Here is a 19,330-nt window from a genome sequence, read left to right on the forward strand (position 1 = left end):
TATGTATAATTGTGTATTTGAAGACAAGTAGGGCTGTTAATTTGTGTTTATAATTTGATATGTTTTCTGCTATTGGACATTTGAGTTAAAGCCCATGTATAATATCTATATGAATATTTATGAGACTCAAGGATAAAGCTACTCTTAAGTGGTTCTCAAATAAAGGCATAAAATAATTTTTTTGTTTGTTGTCCCTCCCTAAGTCATAACCAGCCAATGAGGATTCAGTTTATAATATCTAATTAGCTTCAGGTGCAGCTAGTTAGCGCAGGTGCAATGTATAATGACATCATTCCAAATCAGGAAAGGCCAACAAACCCGATGCTGTTCCAGTTGTACAGGAACTGGGAATTAACGATTTCCCAGTCTGAAAAATTAACTGGAAGGCAATCAGAGGTCGGATTTCCCACGGGGAGCAGCTCCAACTAGTTCCGTGGACTTCACTTTTCAATATGGCCGCTAGCTCCTAGCATCAACAGTAAGAAAAAAATATTTCTCTTTATTTATTGAGAAATAAAAACGTTTATTTCTCAAGACACAAAAACAAGAGTGCGTCTTAAATCAATGTTATATGTAGCGCTTTTATACTGACCCAAATTAAAAGTGTTTTTTTAGAGAAAGGAAAACCGCTTCTAAAGCTGTATGTGCGGTAAAGGAATTGCAGACAATGGGCGTCGCCATATTGAAATTCTGCTACGGAGTATTTGGGGCAACCTGAATATATAAATATATAAATAAATTACGAGAATTATATCGTAATATGAATTTATTTTCAAAATATGACTCTATTCTTAGATTTTTTTAAACTTTTTCTTGTAATATAAGGACTTCGTTTTCGTCGCCTTAAGATCCCAAAATTCAATTTAGCATCGTTATATTTATATTTCTTTTAATTTTGTCCTAATGAGTATACTGTACTTGAGTCAGTTGTTCTTACTGTTTTTACTATTTTAAATAATGAGCACTGGGCCATTTTGGATAATTTTATATTTATATTTATTGTGTACCTGTAAAGTTTCACCTCACCTACCTAATGGAATAACATTGATTGGTCATACTATGACTTTATTCTCAAAATATTTGTCATATTATTTTGACTATTATCGTACAACTTTATTCTCAAAATATAACTATTTTCATATACAGTAGTTTCAACTTTATTATTCTATGACTTTATTCTTGTACAATTTTTTTTTTTTATAATATATTGTCATAATTGTATTACTTTATTTTGGACTTTTTTGTCGTACGACCTTAAACTTCCGTCATAAAATTATGACTTCTTAGCTTCCACATCTCTGTTAACCGTAACACAGCATGAAGCCAGTCCCAGTGGTAACAAACACAGGAACCAGGTCCCAAAAACTAAAATCTACAGTCTGTTACTCAGCTTTTCTCTTTGTCTGTTTTCTGCTGCAGCATCTCTTGAAACAGAAGCTGCAGCTCTTGAAGAGGATGAAGATGAGGAGCAGATCTACAATAAGGAGGAAGGTTAGGACGTCCAGACTGTGGTACTGGTACCAGGTGAGTTCGTGGGCCTGGACCCTCAGGTGTTTGGCTCCTTTGTTTCTCATGGTGAACTCGATCCAGAAGACGGCCTCGTCCCGAGGACTCATGGGTCTGTCATGGTGGATTCTGGACAGTCGCATCATGTTTTCTTTGTAGCTGTGGATGAGTTTGTACAAGTACTTGTCAGTTTTTAACTCATCAAATAGGGAGATTGCCATGATAGGAGCCATTTTTAACCCTTTACAACAATTCAAAGGTGCATCCTAGAGACAATAGCACCTTTTCTCTTTAACAATTTTGAAAATGTGGACTTTTACATTTAAGCTTACAAAGCTAAACGTTGTGATTTTTTTTTTGTGCGTACAGAAATTAGATTATGATTCTTGGTTCACTTTGTGATATGCAAATTCATTGGGAGACACTTGTATTGTCGATTTCTTCAAAAACTGAAACCTTTAAGTCGTCCAAATGAACTGATTTGATAATTTCTTTATATCTGTTATTCAAAACGTACGATTTGTCATTAATGACAGCCTTGATTGCATCTCTGAGACTCTTGGTTGTCATAAAGTTCAGGTTCTGAATGACTGCAGCTCCTTTGGCCTCCATGTGCACCATGTTGTCTGGCTGCTCAGCGAACATGGGGATTCCCACCATGGGAACGCCGTGGTAGATGGCCTCATAGATCCCGTTTGCCCCACCATGAGTGATGAAAACTTTTGTTTTAGGATGACCTGGTAGAAACCAAAGCATGAAACATGTGAGTGTGAGTTAATTTTCAAACTAAAGCCATTGAAGGTCAGCGACGTATAATGATAAAAGCTGTTTTATATAAAGACATTTCAATGGTCTTAAGCCAAGCGGTGAGTTGACCCATTTTTATATTGTACAGGATTTGGCAAATGGCGTGTTTTTCTTTTAAACAGTAAGTTGGCTTTTATTTATTTTTATTCAATCAATAACTTGAACTCTGCAGTAACTTCTGCTGAGCACCTTTGTTAGCAAAACCAGGCAGTCTGACCGCACAAACCCAACATTTCTGTTGACACGGCGTTTGTCTCTGAATGACACGAACTTCACTCACCCAGCAGGTCGTTCTGAGGGATCCAGCTAAATATCCTGGTGTTGGGACCTAAAGTTTTTGGTTTTTCACCGTTGTATCGCCACAGTATCTAGAAACAACACAGAATCTTGAGAAAGCTTAACAGAATTTAAATGTTTTTGATGTTTCGATCTTGCATAGTGATGAGCCAGGAGATTTGGAAAATTTGAGTATTGTCATTCATATTGCCAATCAAAATCCTGCTTATGAAATCGATGAACCTTTCTGTCTTTATTGAGTATTTAAACTACTTTATCTTAGAAAAAAATTGCTCAACCCTTCGAACATGTTTTTTCTTTATCAATCAGGTACATTTAAATGGCTGCTTGTACTTGTTTCTTCCTGTTAAAAGGGAGTTTTTCCTCTCCACTGTTGCTATATGCATGCTCAATAAGAGGGATTGCTGTAAAATCAACGACACAATGTAGGGCTCGCAATAAATAAGTAACAATATATAGACATGTGATCAAATATCAAAATCAATAATTGTTAACTCAAAACACATTTTTATATGTTGTTAGTTTTGTCCTATTTCAAGTTTACTACGCTATTTGCACTAGAAACTAGACCAAAAACACTTGGTAAGATTTTGTGTTTTTGCAGTGAGGTTGGTAGCATCAACTAACTCACTCACTCTTTAGTTGCCTAGCAACAACTTGCTGAGTAATTTGTGGTTACCTAGCAACAATCTGTTTAGCAGCAGTTTAAGGTTTCGCCACTGTGCCTCATATTTGCTTAACAATAAAAAACAGTATTTCAGATATTTAAAACAAAAAACAAATCAATAATTATTGATATTTACTGATATGAAACGCTTATCGTGATGTTTTTCAGCCATATTGTCCAGCGCTATAATTAATTTATTAAGGAGATCCTTTTATATCAAACTACAGCAACCCTAAACAAGAGAAAGGATATAGTTAACTTTCAGAAAGTTAAAAAAATTGTTACATCTAAAGACATTTTTAAGTTTGAAGCACTTTATATCGAAAATGAGATTTTCTACTGCATTTATAAAGGTCAGATAAATTGAATGTTAGATTCTGCTTGTGCCAGTAGTGAACAGTTACCTATTTAGCCAATAAACCTGTAGGTGAGTCTCAGCACCCGTCTGATCAGGGCCAAGTTTGAAAAAGTTGCATCAGACGATAAATGTAGGTCATTTGGAGAAAACCTTGGACAGATTACCAACCTTTTGGGGAAGCTGAGCAAGGGCTGAAGCTATTAGGTTCGCCTTCTCTGTAGTTACATTCTTAATCATGGATCCTAACGTGAAGACAACGATGCCATTCTCTCCAGAGCTCTGCACGAATTCTTCCATGTCCTGAAATATCAGTAAAGTTTTGGAGTCAGTGAGTTTGGTTTTCTATGGAGACAGAATGTGATTCGTTTATAGTGTTTTTAAAAATTCCTACCTTTGGTAAAGGTTTAGCTGGTTTGCAGTGGATCCCTCCAACAAATTTAAAGTTCGGGAGGAACGGACGAGGAAAATCAAAATCCCAGTAGGTTCTCAGTAACCAGATATCAGCTTTACCCATCAACTCACAGGCACTGGTGGGTGTTCCTGATACAAAGCATTTTATGTAGTAAACTTCCCCTAAAACAATTTCCAAACTTCATGTGCCGCATAAGTGTACACATAGTTCTCCGGGAACTTTGTAGCTCACAGCCATTTTGGTAGGTATCGGACACGAACTGTTGCTATGGAGTTGTTATGACAACAATAAACAATCCACAAGCAACTAGCTTGTAAACAATTAAGGACATTACAGCTATTAAGTTTTAAACCTTTTTCACATATTTTCTTTTTGTCAGTCTCTCAAAGACATGGTTCACCTATCCTTTGTGCTGCGTTTGCCTACCAAGATGGCGGTTCAGTGGCACGGATCACTTGCGGCTCAGACTTGTGGGAGCTATGTATGTTGAGGATTGTTGTTGAATTGCTCACCTTTGACTTCTGAGTAGTATTCATCGAACATATTCCACATAACATGGTCGATCACGACGTCCTGCAGAGCGTAGAAGAGGACGTTCCACAGTCTCTCTGAGAAGTCCATCTTGTCCGTGAGTTTGCTCATAACTCCAGGGACGAAGGATGGAGGAGCAGGAAGCTGACCACACATCCTCTCCCAGTTATGAGCCAAGGAAAAACGTAAAGAAAAGACCAGAGGGATTCCCAACATGTCTGCTGTCAGGTCACTGCCAGGCAGGAGGGGATCAGCAAAGAGCAGGTCGTAGTTTTCCTTCTTCAGCTTCTTCATCAGGGTTTCTGATTTCACCACGCCGTCTAGCATCTTAAGACTATTCTGTAGGTCAGTCCTCATAATATCCATATATTTGATATAAATCTGGAAGTAGTTCATGTGATCTATCTCGTACATAGAGAACTGATTGAACTCCTCCAAAAGATCCTCCATGTCCTCTAATGGAACAGAAACATTAAAAGGTTCGTACTGGAAGCGAGACGGTTCGCTGCTGTTCATGAACATCGACGCACTCGGGATCAGTACCGTCACCTGGTGTCCTCTGTCCACCAGTGTTTCCAGTACCGGCTTCATGTTGATCCAGTGGCTGGCCTCAGTGTACCACACCAAAATCTTCCCTCCATTTGAGCTTCTGGTTGCACAAAGCAGCAGCAGGACGCAGATGGAGAGACGCAGCTCCATGGTGGCTGTGTGTCTGCAGAAATACCAGCTGTGGTCTTTTCAACAGGTTCACCTGAAAGATATTTATTAACTAAATGAACTCTGACTCTGTCCTGTTGGTACTGAAGTACAAAAGATAACGGCCTCACCCCATAAAAACAGCTGCAGGTAAAGGATTATAACAGCTAACTTAGCAGTGAGTGAATCAAATATGTACAGGAGGATTTTTATTGAGCCTTTAACTGGTACACTGCAAAAACGCAAAATCTTACAAAGTATTTTAGGTCTGGGTTTTAGTAGGACTGTGCAATAAATCAACAGCAATATATATTGTGATAGACGTGATCTATAGATAATACATCTGATAGAATTTCACTGAACGATCCAGAATCGCACAGCATTCTGGGGGATTTAGACAGAGGAAAGGCTTTAGCTGTGCAACCTCTCACCGCTAGCTAAGAAAGGTTGGTTAACTCAATCACTTTTTGGTATATACCAAATATATACCATTAAATGTGTCATTAAATAATGTACAGTGGTATACCTTAAGACTTATTTGACTCTTTTTATTTTTTTATAATATAAAGTATACATAATATTTTACTACTAAATGTGAAACCTCATTACTTTGCGTTCAACACACATAATACACATGTTTTTTATTTCATGTTTTTATTTCAGACATGAATTTGAATTCAAGAGTGATTGCTTAATAAAGCTACTTCCATGAACAAACTGTTGCTTAGCACTTTTATGACAACTATCAATATGCTAATCTAATATTTGTTTAAAGACATTTTGTGCCATGTTTTCTCTGAATATTTGTGATAGTTGTAAAAGGTTTGGTAGAGATATTTCAATTGAAACCATGGAAAGAAATGAGACAAAACCATACAACTGTGCATTTTTTAAAGACAATTTTAAGAATACAACACATATTGGTACAACTTTATGTTCTGAAATGTCCTTTTATTCAGCGATCAGATTTATTCACTTCAGTCTGTTACTCAGCTTTTCTCTTTGTCTGTTTTCTGCTGCAGCATCTCTTGAAACAGAAGCTGCAGCTCTTGAAGAGGATGAAGATGAGGAGCAGATCTACAATAAGGAGGAAGGCTAGGACGTCCAGGCTGTGGTACTGGTACCAGGTGAGTTCGTGGGCCTGGACCCTCAGGTGTTTGGCTCCTTTGTTCCTCATGGTGAACTCGATCCAGAAGACGGCCTCGTCCCGAGGACTCATGGGTCTGTCATGGTGGATTCTGGACAGTCGCATCGCATTTTCTTTGTAGCTGTTGATGGATGAGGAAACAAATTAACAATAATTTTTTAAAACATGTATATAATGATCTTTGCATCGCAGTTCTTTAAAAACAGCTGTTTCTACAGTGCATCTTATTTTGTGACACTTTTTCTTCCACTCCAAGCTGTAATTTGAAAGCATGACTCTTCCATAAATAACAGAGAATTAGCAGCTGGTATAAAATGTACAGCGTAATTTCACAGTTGTGCTGTTTTTCACTATGATTCTGTATTTTCTATAAATTACTAATAGATTAATTTTTTAGGTAAATGTGTAGGTATAATAGCAATCACAAATACTGGCCTTGAAAAACATTCCCCTTTGTAATGCACCACTACAAAAAGAAGTGTAGTTTGTATCATATTTTCAAACAAATTAATATTTATTGGTATCTTCATTAAACAGTGGAGAAAATGGCAAGACTAAAGATTCTGTCAGTACGAACAGTTTTGACAGAATAACTGTTTTTTTTAAAAATAGCATTAATTGGAATTTATCACAATGTACGATAAACGGTACAATAAATGCCCAACAATAGCACAAAGTAACTTACAATTTGTCATTGATGACGGTGTTGATTGCATCTCTGAGGACTTCAGTTGTCATGAAGTTCAAGTCGACAACAACTGCAGCTCCTTTGGCCTCCATGTGCACCATGTTGTCTGGCTGGTCAGCGAACGTGGGGATTCCCACCATGGGAACGCCGTGGTAGATGGCCTCAAAAACTCCATTTGCGCCGCCGTGAGTGATGAAAGCTCTGGTTTTAGGATGACCTGACAGGAACCAGTTATAACACATTTATTGTTCATTTGTGTATAACAGTTCAGACGCAAAGGCTTTTTGATACGCGTAGGCGCTCCAGATAAAAGTCACATCTTGCTGCAGTTTTCTAAACAGTGTTGTGCTAGAAAGTCTGTCCAGACCTGCTTGTCACACTTCCAGTTGCACATCCTGTTCATAGCAGTTTTTTTTAGCGCTCATTTTTAAAAATGTTTTTGCTTATCCTTTAGTGTCATAAGCTTAATTTTTATTTTTTTCTTGGATGACATTGTGATTTCACTGTAAATTTACCAATAGACATTATGTTTTTGGTGTACCGTACTTTTGCTTCAAGCCGTTGGGTTTACTCACCAAGCAGGTCATTTTGGGGCATCCAGTCATAAAGTTTAGTGTTGGAACCCAGAGTGTCTGGTATTTTCCCACTGTATCTCCATAACACCTGCAGACAGAGAGCATTTCAGTGTGGCTAGCAGAGTCAGTGCTTTAGAGTGACCATCACAAAGCCCCAATCTCAATTCAAGCCTGACTCCATTACACCAGTTCTGTCTGGAGGAATGGGCCAAATGTCCAGCAAACTATTACTAGAAGTCTGAAGTACTATCTGAAAGGTTTTACCCAAGCCATGCAGTATTGAAATAATTTGACCAAATATTAGGGAGTTACATTCGCTCTTCTGAATTTCAAAGCTGGGGCATTTAACCTTTATTAAAAAAAAAAAAGTTTTTTCACACATTTGTTAAAACTGTCATTATGTGAAGAAATCATAGTATGAGACAAATAATATGTGAAAAAAAAAATCAAGATCCTCTACCTTCTCCCAGTGCTAACTAGAAAATGCATAGTATGGCCAGAACCAATCAGAACCAGGCGGAGGACTTTAGCACTGCCAATTATACTCATGTATGCACCACTCACACCCTCCCAATTGCTCTCTGTTAGCAGAGTCAGCCACGAATGCTAAAGCTAGTTAGCATGGCCATCGATGATGGTGGATAAACAGTTTTTCTGGAATAGTGAGTTGTTTCTCTGCCATTACAACAGTGAGCAGCACATACATGAGGATGATCGACAGCGCTAAGACCGTCCTGGGTCTTAGTGGTTGTTTTTGGTAAGGAGTGGTGCATTTGCACAGACACTAATAATAGCACTGGGAAGAGGTGTAAGCATTTAGGAAACAAAAATAGTTTTAGTAATCCTAATTGATTAAATAAATATCAAAAGTTAATTCTGATTTGATGTCAGTGAGAAAAAACAGCTTTTATATTATATTTTTTTATACAGGCTATTAAAATATCTGAGTTCAACGCTATTCTCAGTTTGGGAAAATTTATCTAAAGTTGACAAAACGTCCGTGCTACTCAGTGGTTGATTATGATGACAAAGCAAGAGAGGCTGTACAGACTATAGTGTAAAATCCTGATTACAGCTGACATATGGAGATCCTACTGACCTTCTGTGGAATCTGAGCGAGCGCCGAGGCGATCATGTTCGCTTTATCTGTGGTCAGGTTTGTTACCATCGTTCCTAAAGAGAAAACAACGATCCCAGCATCTCCAGAGCTCTGGACAAACTTTTCAATTTTCTGTAAAATAGTTACATTTTCAGCTTCAGGAAACCAGTTAGTTGGCTTCAGTCAGAATTGTGTTTGTGATGTGGCTTTGTTTACATCAAGATTTAAGAGTGTTTAATTAAATTGGTGGATTATAACTGCACCTTTGGCAAACGTTTAGCTGGTTTGCAGTGGATCCCTCCAACAAATTTGAAGTTGGGGAGGAGTGGACGAGGAAAATCAAAATCCCAGTAGGTTCTCAGCAGCCAGAAATCAGCATTACCCATCAACTTACAGGCACTGGTGGGTGTTCCTGTTATAGTAGACAATGGAAGGGTTATGACACCTATTTTAACAAAATATTATCCACATTTCTATGTATTTTTGTGATAATTTTAGATTACTTACCTCTGATTTCAGAGTAATATCTGTCAGCCTCTTTCCACATAACGTGTTCCAGGACAAAGTCTTGCAAAGCGTAGAAGATAACGTTCCACAGTTTCCCTGAGAAGCCCATCTTGTCTGTTAGTTTGCTCATTGAACCAGGGACAAAGGAAGGTGGAGCAGGTAGCTGACCACACAGCCTCTCCCAGTTATTAGCTATTGAGAAGCGTAAGGAAAAGATAAGAGGAATGCCCAAAATGTCTGCAGTCAAGTCACTGCCGGCGTAGATCGGATCCGCAAATAGCAGGTCGTAGTTTCCCTCCCTCAGCTTCTTCATGATAGTTTCCGATTTCACCACTCCGTCCAAAAACTTAAAAGTTATCATCATGTTGCGTTTCATCAAACTTATAAATTTAATGTAAATCTGAACAGGGTTCATGAAGTCCATCTCATACATGTTGAAATGTAAGAACTCCTCAACAAACCTTTCCACAACATCCAGGGAGATGTTGACGTTAAAAGGTTCGTACTGGAAGCGAGACGGTTCGCTGCTGTTCATGAACAGCGATGTGCTCGGGACCAGAACCATCACCTGGTGTCCTCTGTCCACCAGTGTTTCCAGTACCGGCTTCATGTTGAGCCAGTGGCTGGCCTCAGTGTACCACACCAAAATCTTCCCTCCATTTGAGCTTTTTGTCGCACAAAGCAGCAGCAGGACGCAGACGGAGAGACGCAGCTCCATGGTGGCTGTGTCTGTAGATAAACCAGCTGTGGTCTTTTTAACAGGTGGACTGTACAGATACTTATTAACCACATGAACTCTGACTTGCTCCTGTTTGTACCGAATGATGTAAGATAACAAGTTCACCCCAGGACAATGACTAAAGAGGTAAAGGGCTATAACTGCAAAAGTTCAAAAAGGACAGCTCAGAGATGTAAAAAAAATCAGGGCAAGTCGGTAAATAATTAGCTTGGACATTGAGAATAGTTGAGCCTGGTTATTCAGTATTTAATTTTTCTTTATCCATCTTTTTGTCTGATTACTCAGGGATTTTTAAAGGTTACCAGATACAACTTGTCACTGATCGGCTTCCAACTGTTATCACATTTTTAAAGGTAATTTTTACTCACAAGTTCATGAGGATGTACATTTGCCCTTGAGTGAGTTGTAAAAATATACAATCTCCATTGTGCTTTTGTTTTATATCTGGTGCAAATGTTTCTTTGGTTTTTTTTTAATGATTATCCGAGATATATTCATTGAATTTTCCCAGGACTTATTGTCATTTTATAGCACAATCAAGTGGCTGTGTTAAGCTATATTTTTAAATCAAACAGATTATGTTTGATGTTTTTAGCTTATGTTTAGTTTAACTGAAATTTGATTTTGTGTCATAGCTGTTTCTGGCACCTTGAATTCGACCTCTATCTCTTCAAAAATCTCCTGATAGTTAAGTCACATTCCATGGATATTGCGTCGTTACCTAGCAACCTCAGCCAGCCCAGTGCATCACCTAGCAACGCAAGTGGTCAGCTAGTTTTACAGCTCTGTTCGCTGTTCAGCGACCGCTGGAAAAGACAAGGGTTTTCTTGTTGATTTACTATTCGGAAGCCGCTTTCTGAATCAGAGCAACACTGCAGGAATGTTTTTCATGAGAGAATTACATTATAATATGATGTAAAGCATAAAACACCCTGTTTGATAAAATTGATGCTCTGTTAAATTTATGTAGCAATTTTTAATGATCAGTTTTAACTTGGAGTGCATTAGAGTACAATTAAAAAACATTTAAACACATTGAAACAAACAAAAGATGTTTTTTAAAAAAACGCCAACTAGCTACAGAGCATACTCTCCTCACAGATAAGCATAATGGTGGCCTGGTCATGCTGAGGTGAAATGTTTTTTGGCTTTAAAGATGTTTGTATTTGATATTTCAAATGGACATATATCAGAAAATGTAAACATTAGTCATGATCACACATGTAATTTAAAAAAAAATTAAGATAGCTCTTAAACAGAAAAGTGCTACAAACACAACTCTCACTTCAATATTTTCATTCAGCTTTTCTCTTTGGTTGTTTTCTGCTGCAGCATCTCTTGAAACAGAAGCTGCAGCTCTTGAAGAGGATGAAGATGAGGAGCAGATCTATAATGAGGAGGAAGGCTAGGATGTCCAGGCTGTGGTACTGGTACCAGGTGAGTTCGTGGGCCTGGACCCTCAGGTGTTTGGCTCCTTTGTTCCTCATGGTGAACTCGATCCAGAAGACGGCCTCGTCCCGAGGACTCATGGGTCTGTCATGGTGGATTTTGGACAGTCGCATCATGTTTTCTTTGTATCTGTGGATGAATTTGTACAAGTATCTGTTAGTTGTTAAGTTGCCACGATAGCAGCCATTTTTAACCAATTACAACATTTACAAAATGAAGGGGGACACATTGTGAAGGGATAAAAATGTTATTTAAAAAAATAAATCAGAACATTTATTTATGATTTGAACAAATCATAAATATTTATAAATAAATATGCAGCCTAGAAATTGGGGGTGCACCAATTTATCAGCCAGCCGATTTATTCTTGCCGATTTCCTTAATTTTGGGAGTTCAGTGATGGCCGATTTTTACAAATGAAGCTGATCTTATCCACCGATCTTATCTAGCTTGGCAGATTGTCTAAGAATCAACCACTGTCTTCTTTTGCTCTCTTGTGAGAAAGGTTTGACTGACAGACTGGACCTCCAAGTTACTTCTGCACGTTTATAATCAACAACTTTCTTACTATATTGTGCAACATTTCAGACAAAAAAAATTGTATCGGCCAAAATCGTAATCAGCAGAATAAGCTTTTTAATCGATGATTGGCCAGAAAACTGCAATAGATGCACCCCTAATATAAATTGGTGTGTATTTAAATGCCTTCAAAACTTCGTCTTTTATATTGTATTTTTGATTTCCAGGAAAGAAAGAAAAGTGTTTGATTATAGTAAACATCATCAAAATAGGAAAAAATAAGATGAAGTACTGACGATTTGTCATTGATGATGGTGTTGACAGCGTCTCTCAGGCTCTCAATAGTCATAAAGTTTAGTTTAACAGTAATTGCAGCTCCTTTGGCCTGCATGTGCACCATGTTGTCTGGCTGGTCACCAAACATGGGGATTCCCACCATGGGAACGCCGTGGTAGATGGCCTCATAGATCCCGTTTGTTCCACCGTGAGTGATGAAAGCCTTTGTTTTAGGATGACCTGGTAGAAACCGAGGTTATTAAATATGTGCTGTTTATTTTTCATGGTGTAATAATGATGTAGGCGGCAGCTCTGAATAAAAGCAAGTCATGGCTTTATAAAACATCAGCTTCTTTTTGCATTGACATAAATGTGAGCAAACAGAAAATCTGATATGGATCATTGTCTAATTTTAGATTTATGTCTAGGCTTTTATTCTTAAACCTTAGAAAAAGCTGTTTTTTTACGTAACTAAAGGGTTTTGTAAATATAAACAATATTATTGAGATTTTTCAAAAAGGGCTTTTTCCTCCCGCCAAAGCACAAAATCAGCCCTTTTAATTTTTATTGACATCCTACTGGTCAAAGACTGTGATGATATTGTGGTTTCTTTTATGCTATTTGAGTTGGCTCCAACCTTTGATTCAATTCACCAAAAAATAATTGATCTCACCTGGATAATCAAACAATAGTTGTATTATTACAAGGTTCTGCCCTGAGCTGGTTGAAGTGAAATAAGTTTTCTTTTAGTTTTATCTTTTCATCACCTTTCTTGTGGGGTGCCACTGGGCTCCATTCTTGGCACTCTTCTTTTTACATTATGTGTACTTGCCTTAGGCTCTATTTTACATAACATAGGATCTTGATATTATGACATGATGATGACGGCACTTAAGACAAGGCCTGTTTCAAAGACTCGACCTGTATCTTATGTCATAAAGAGAGCTACAACCACTCCAATTCATTATATGTTGGTTATCTAACTGTGCAAGTATTATGTTATGCTTTTTTAAATAGCTGTTTAAGAAATGATGCTTGTGTTTACTCACCCAGCAGGTCATTCTGGGGAATCCAGTCGTAAGTTCTTGTATTGGAACCCAGAGTTTGAGGTTTTTCTCCGCTGTATCTCCAGAGCACCTATAAATATTTAAAATAATTTGTAACTTAATTTTTTAGAACAACTTGAGAAAATCAGACAGTTAAACTTTGCTCTTTTTATAAGAAGCTGATGAAATGATAAATATTCAGAATTTAAATAGCGCTATGCTAGTCACTCCGGTGTATCAATGTGCTTTATACTAGAGTCGTATTTATCCATTTCTATTTGAATTGACCGCATGCACATATTCATTTCAAATGCCACAGATAGAAAAACGACTTGGGTTATTCTCATTAAAAGCTGAATTTAGCTGCTTGGAAGTTTAAATGATCAATTCTTGACCTTTTGTGGAATCTGAGCAAGGGCCGATGCGATCATGTTCGCTTTCTCTGTGGTGAGGTTCTTAACCATCGATCCTAAAGAGAAAACAACGATCCCAGCATCTCCAGAGCTCTGGACAAACTTTTCCATTTCCTGCAAAATAGTTATAAACACTTCGTAAACCATTTAGTTGACCCTTACTCAGACTTATGTGGGTATATGAACCTATTTTACATCAGGAATATTGTTGTGATGTAATGGGGTTTAAATTGGTGGATTATAACCACACCTTTGGTAAAGGTTTAGCTGGTTTGCAGTGGATCCCTCCAATGAATTTAAAGTTGGGGAGGAGTGGACGAGGAAAATCAAAATCCCAGTAGGTTCTCATCAACCAGATATCAGCTTTACCCTTCATCTTACAGGCATTGGTGGGTGTTCCTGTTTTGCAGTGGACGAGTAAGACATGGACATGTTAATCTTAATTACACTGAAGACTTTTAAGCTTTATTTGACATTATATAATACATATAGTTTGTTTCTCTGCTGGGATTCTTTATAATTTGCTTACCTCTGATTTCAGAGTAATATTTGTCAATTTCTTTCCACATGAACTGGTCTACTATGATGTCCTGCAGGGCGTAGAAGAGGACGTTGAACAGTCTCTCTGAGAAATCCATCTTGTCTGTGAGTTTGCTCATAGCAGCCGGGACGAAGGACGGTGGAGCAGGAAGTTGACCACACATCCTCTCCCAATTATGAGCCAAGGAAAACCGCAAAGAGTAGACGAGAGGAATGTCCAAAATGTCCGCAGTCAGGTCACTGCCGGGGTAGACGGGATCAGAAAAAAGCACGTCGTAGTTTCCCTCCTTCAGCTTCTTCATGATTGTTTCTGATTTCACAACTCCATCCAACATACTGAAAGAAAACTTCATGTTGTTCTTTATCAGTTCTATAAATCTAATGTAAATCTGAAAGTAGCCCATAAAATCCATCTCGTAAATGCCAAAGTGAAGAAACTCCTGAAGAAACTTTTCCATATCCTTCACGGAGAGAGAGGTGTTAAAAGGTTCGTACTGGAAGCGAGACGGTTCGCTGCTGTTCATGAACAGCGACGCGCTCGGGATCAGGACCGTCACCTGGTGTCCTCTGTCCACCAGTGTTTCCAGTACGGGCTTTATGTTGATCCAGTGGCTGGCCTCAGTGTACCACACCAAAATCTTCCCTCCATTTGAACTTCTTGTTGCACAAAGCAGCAGCAGGACGCAGACAGAGAGCCGCAGCTCCATGGTGGCTGTGTGTCTGTAGAAAACCAGACACAGCCTGGTTTTTATGAGCTTTACCATAAAGATACTGATTAACTAAATGAACTCTAACTTATTTCTCTTTGTACCTAATGATGTAAGACAACAGCCGTCCATGTACCTCTAATAGATTTCCTGGGTTGAGCCTAAGCAAACAGAGGAAGTTCAAACAGATAAATGTGATTCACATTGGTATTGTTTGGAATTTAATTAATATACTGTAATGCACAGTTTGGCATTAAAAATGAATGAATTGGGATTCCTTTAATTTACCAGGATGAATTATCACCCAGCATTCTTAGAGTAAATTAATATACTTTCATGCTAACTTTGACTGACATGTCAATATAGTTATTATATGCAAACTAATGCCTTGTTAATTTAATGGAAGGCACATCATTGTATTTGCACCTTAAGGAGGACCTACACCATCTTCAAACTACCTATAATCATCAATCTACTACTATCACCTAAAGTTATCCTCTTACTACTTCCTGTCCTCTCATCTTTTCGACCAGGAGTAACATCTCCCCATTTTCTTGTGTTCTTGAGATCATATTTCAACATTTGTCTAATTTTGTCGTAATTCCGAAACAAAACGGAAAAATAAACCTAGAAATAAGAAGTTATTTTCTAACAGACCCTGATACTACTTCTCAGTCTCTGCTCTCCAAGTTGTGATATAAGCAGTGTGATTATTTCTGTCTCATAAGACATTTAAATACATACAGTATGAGGGAGATGAAAAATAAAAAAGCCTGTGTTTTTTTTTTAACGTTTTATTTCCCATGTCTCCTTTTTCTTGTCTGGGTAAAGGGTTAAATTCAGTCAATAACAAAAAGCCAGTGTAGATATATGTGCAATTCAGGAGATGGTTGTAACAAAAACAAATAAAATAGATTATCTTATTACTATTATTTCATTTGATTATTTCTTCAGTGTCTGAAAAGTATGAGCAACTACAGCTCCAGTTTTACAGTTTTGCTACACAGATACGCCACTGGAGGGCGCACTGTGTCCAGAGGCACCAATCAACAGCAGCGTTACCTTGGTAAGTCCAGAACAGGCTGGTGTCTATTTCGGCTCGTTTGCTGGTAACAAGCTCATAGGCTCTGCTCTGCTGGCGCAAAACAAGGAGGAGGCAGATGAAGAACTTGTCGAACTTTATTTCTCTTCTTGGCAAAAACGAGACAACTACAACCACTCCACCTCTCGAGCCTCTAGCTAACACACTTACTCTTCTTCTCCGTGCTACTACTGATTGCTCTTTACCGCCCCCCCTCGGGAGAGGCTGGGCCTGTAACAGCAGGCAGGCGCGCGGTAGAATAAATCCTGCCAACGGCTGATCCCAATGTGCACCTCCGACTTGTCTATCTTAACCAAACAGATGGGTTGTATGTCTCCAGAATTAATCAGTTCAGGTAGAACTTCTATAAAAAGATTGATAAAACTGTGAGGAGTTGACCGATGACGAGCTGGCTCTAACACTTGTGTTAAATACAGTGCTAACGGCTAACTAGCTAAGGTACAAATGATGGGTTATGTTTAGTTTATGCCTAAAGTGTACACTGAGTAATGCTCAAAGAGCTAATTTACTTCGATTACTTGTACATGCGATTCAGTTAATGCGTTTGTTAGTGTGAGAAATCCAGTTAGGAGGAGCTTTGGGTAAATACCGAATTGTATGAGGAGACTAATGGCTGCCACTGGAAATTCAAGACATTCATAAAAGAGTCCCAAGTAACTCCAGGTATGCTTTTGATGAGGAAATGACATACCATGATGTTAAGTTTAAAGTCTATTTCTAATAATACCCCATTTTATAAAGATGTAATTGAAAAAAGTGATGCTCTTTGAACATTTGCTAAATATCACTTTTTAATGATCAGATCAGAGTACATTATAGTACAAAAAAAAAACTTAATACATGTACATACTTAAACACATGTAGGAAAATAAGTCCTACATGTGCTAATAAACACTTTTTTGTAATTAAAAATGTTTCAGCTCTGAAAGAGCAGTGATACAACACCAAACATAAATCAATATTCAGTTTGGAAAACACCAGAACAGGAAAACTCGCTTCTGTTTTTTCATTCAGCTTTTCTCTTTGTTTGTTTTCTGCTGCAGCATCTCTTAAAACAGAAGCTACAGCTCTTGAAGAGGATGAAGATGAGGAGCAGATCTATAATAAGGAGGAAGGCTAGGACGTCCAGGCTGTGGTACTGGTACCAGGTGAGTTCGTGGGCCTGGACCCTCAGATGTTTGGCTCCTTTGTTTCTCATGGTGAACTCGATCCAGAAGACGGCCTCGTCCCGAGGACTCATGGGTCTGTCATGGTGTATTTTGGACAGTCGCATCGCATTTTCTTTGTAGCTGTTGATGGATGAGGAAAAAAAATTAAAGAGCTTGGGATATTTTACTAAGTTTAATGAATGGTTGCTTCCAAGTTAGCATTTGTGTAAATGATGTTTGGTTTTTGTGGATTATTTACCAAAAAACCCACAAACTTTATGTTACATCTTCAGTTTTTTCATTAAGGAATTTTTCTTCTTTATCAAAAGTCTCAGAAAGTGAAAATTTTGCCTCAAAATTATAAGAAGTGTTTATTTGAATTATCTTTCTGATGGAGGTGGACTGATTGATCAAAAATATTGATAAGATAAATACAAAGTCAGTATTGATCAGTATAGGATCGATACTTTAATTTCAGGTTTCCTCTTGAAATGTAACTTAATTTTTATATATTAGTTTCTCACATCTACTTCACAAACGATTTTCTTTTGATTTGCACTTTGTTTTAAGATGAAATCATCACTAATTTGTTTTTCTATTGTATATTCATCATGTCAATATATTAAAGTATTTAATCGACAAGAAGAAGCCTACAAAACATTTGTTACAATTTTGTCCAAATTCTGTCCTACTTTTTAACAAACTAATTCAAAGGGAAAAACAAAAGTTTGATAATATTTCAAACCTAAATCCTAAAAAGGATTTATCAGTGATAGTGCCCCTGTTATTTACTTGGTTTTGGATTGATACTAAAGTAGAGTCACACATCTCTACTGCCTGAACCAGAAGGCCAAAATGTTGAATTTTGCTAGTGCTTTACATCATGACTCCATGGTCATTCTAACCAGTTAGGATAAATAAAGCGTGTTTTGTTACCATAAACCTGAGTGTTGCCACATAAGGAAAGAAAACTACTTACGATTTGTTGTTGATGACCATATTCAGGGCATCTCTGAGGCTCTCAGTTGTCATAAAGTTAAATTTAACACTAACTGCAGCTCCTTTGGCCTCCATGTGCACCACGTTGTCTGGTTGGTCAGCAAACATGGGGATTCCCACCATGGGAACGCCGTGGTAGATGGCCTCATAGATCCCGTTTGCTCCACCATGAGTGATGAAAACTTTTGTTTTAGGGTGACCTGAAAACAACGTTATCAAACATTCTTTATTAATTATCTTGAAAACTGTGCTGTATCAAATCAAACAAAAACCAAGTTAGGATTGTATAAATCAGATTTTATAAATTACAGTAACTACACATATTTGCATTTTTGTCTGAGGTACTTCTATTCATCAAAATAATTAATATTCAATAATTCATTATCTTATGAAAAAATGTTTTCAGTTGGACCATTTGGAAATTAATCAAGTTAGCAGTATCACAGCTGGACTTGCAGTGTAGTTTTTCCTGTATCTCATTTCTTTTTATTTTAGCATAAATTATTCTACAGTGTTGTGGATGCTATTATTTACCCACCCAGCAGGTCGTTCTGTGGGATCCAGTCGTATATTCTGGTGTTTGAACCCAGAGTCTGGGGTTTCTGGCCACTGTATCTCCACAGCACCTAAAAATGGTCAAATGGGTTTTTTGTAGAGGGTTGAGCAATGGCTACAGGAAAAGTTCTTTAAAACAGTATCACTAATCAGAAGTATTCTTAGCTGTTTTATTCCTTTTATATTGTGTACATGCAACTTTTTATCAGTAGAGGGCACTATTTGCAGGTCTGCCAGGAATAATATTTCTAGGTCTGAGCATGCCATAACATTAACTGCCAAAATGTTAATCATTGTGAGAAGACGAAATGCTTTTGTCAGTTTGGTTATTTTAATTTAAGCCAACATTTTCTTTTATGAATAACTTTTTAAATTATGTTGATACAATATTTTTCAGTTTTTAAAAAAAAGTTGATTCTTATCTCTATTTTAATATTTGCAGGTTTCATTTTGTGTCTTTGTGAGTACTCAAGACACTGTTGATTGTATTTGTTGGAAATGCATCTCAGGATAAATGATCTCTGGCCGTTTCAACATGGTAGCTTCT

The 19,330-nt window shown here is 37.6% G+C and overlaps 1 protein-coding gene across 7 annotated transcripts in view; it reads right to left on the bottom strand.

The window, feature by feature from the left end:
• LOC116730057 (UDP-glucuronosyltransferase 2C1-like) overlaps positions 1–19,330 on the bottom strand; it is a 27,130-nt gene continuing 7,800 nt past the window's right edge. For 2 of the 7 annotated variants that reach the window (XM_032579029.1, XM_032579028.1), the window contains 5 exons: positions 9,047–9,195; positions 8,784–8,915; positions 7,685–7,772; positions 7,107–7,326; positions 5,912–6,542 (listed from right to left, as the gene is read on the bottom strand). In XM_032579029.1, the coding sequence (XP_032434920.1) occupies positions 6,260–6,542; positions 7,107–7,326; positions 7,685–7,772; positions 8,784–8,915; positions 9,047–9,195 (872 nt within the window). In that variant the 3' untranslated portion in view covers positions 5,912–6,259. Of the gene's footprint in view, positions 1,666–2,023; positions 2,244–2,593; positions 2,682–3,803; positions 3,936–4,026; positions 4,176–4,559; positions 5,183–5,911; positions 6,543–7,106; positions 7,327–7,684; positions 7,773–8,783; positions 8,916–9,046; positions 9,196–9,286; positions 10,133–12,457; positions 12,514–13,322; positions 13,411–13,714; positions 13,847–13,982; positions 14,132–14,261; positions 15,065–16,859; positions 17,371–18,208; positions 18,429–18,766; positions 18,855–19,330 lie in introns of those variants that run through there. The other 5 variants (XM_032579032.1, XM_032579027.1, XM_032579031.1 and 2 more) reach the window with 5 other exon arrangements.

Source organism: Xiphophorus hellerii, chromosome 12 (genome assembly GCF_003331165.1).
Source record: "Xiphophorus hellerii strain 12219 chromosome 12, Xiphophorus_hellerii-4.1, whole genome shotgun sequence".
NCBI lineage: Eukaryota > Metazoa > Chordata > Actinopteri > Cyprinodontiformes > Poeciliidae > Xiphophorus > Xiphophorus hellerii.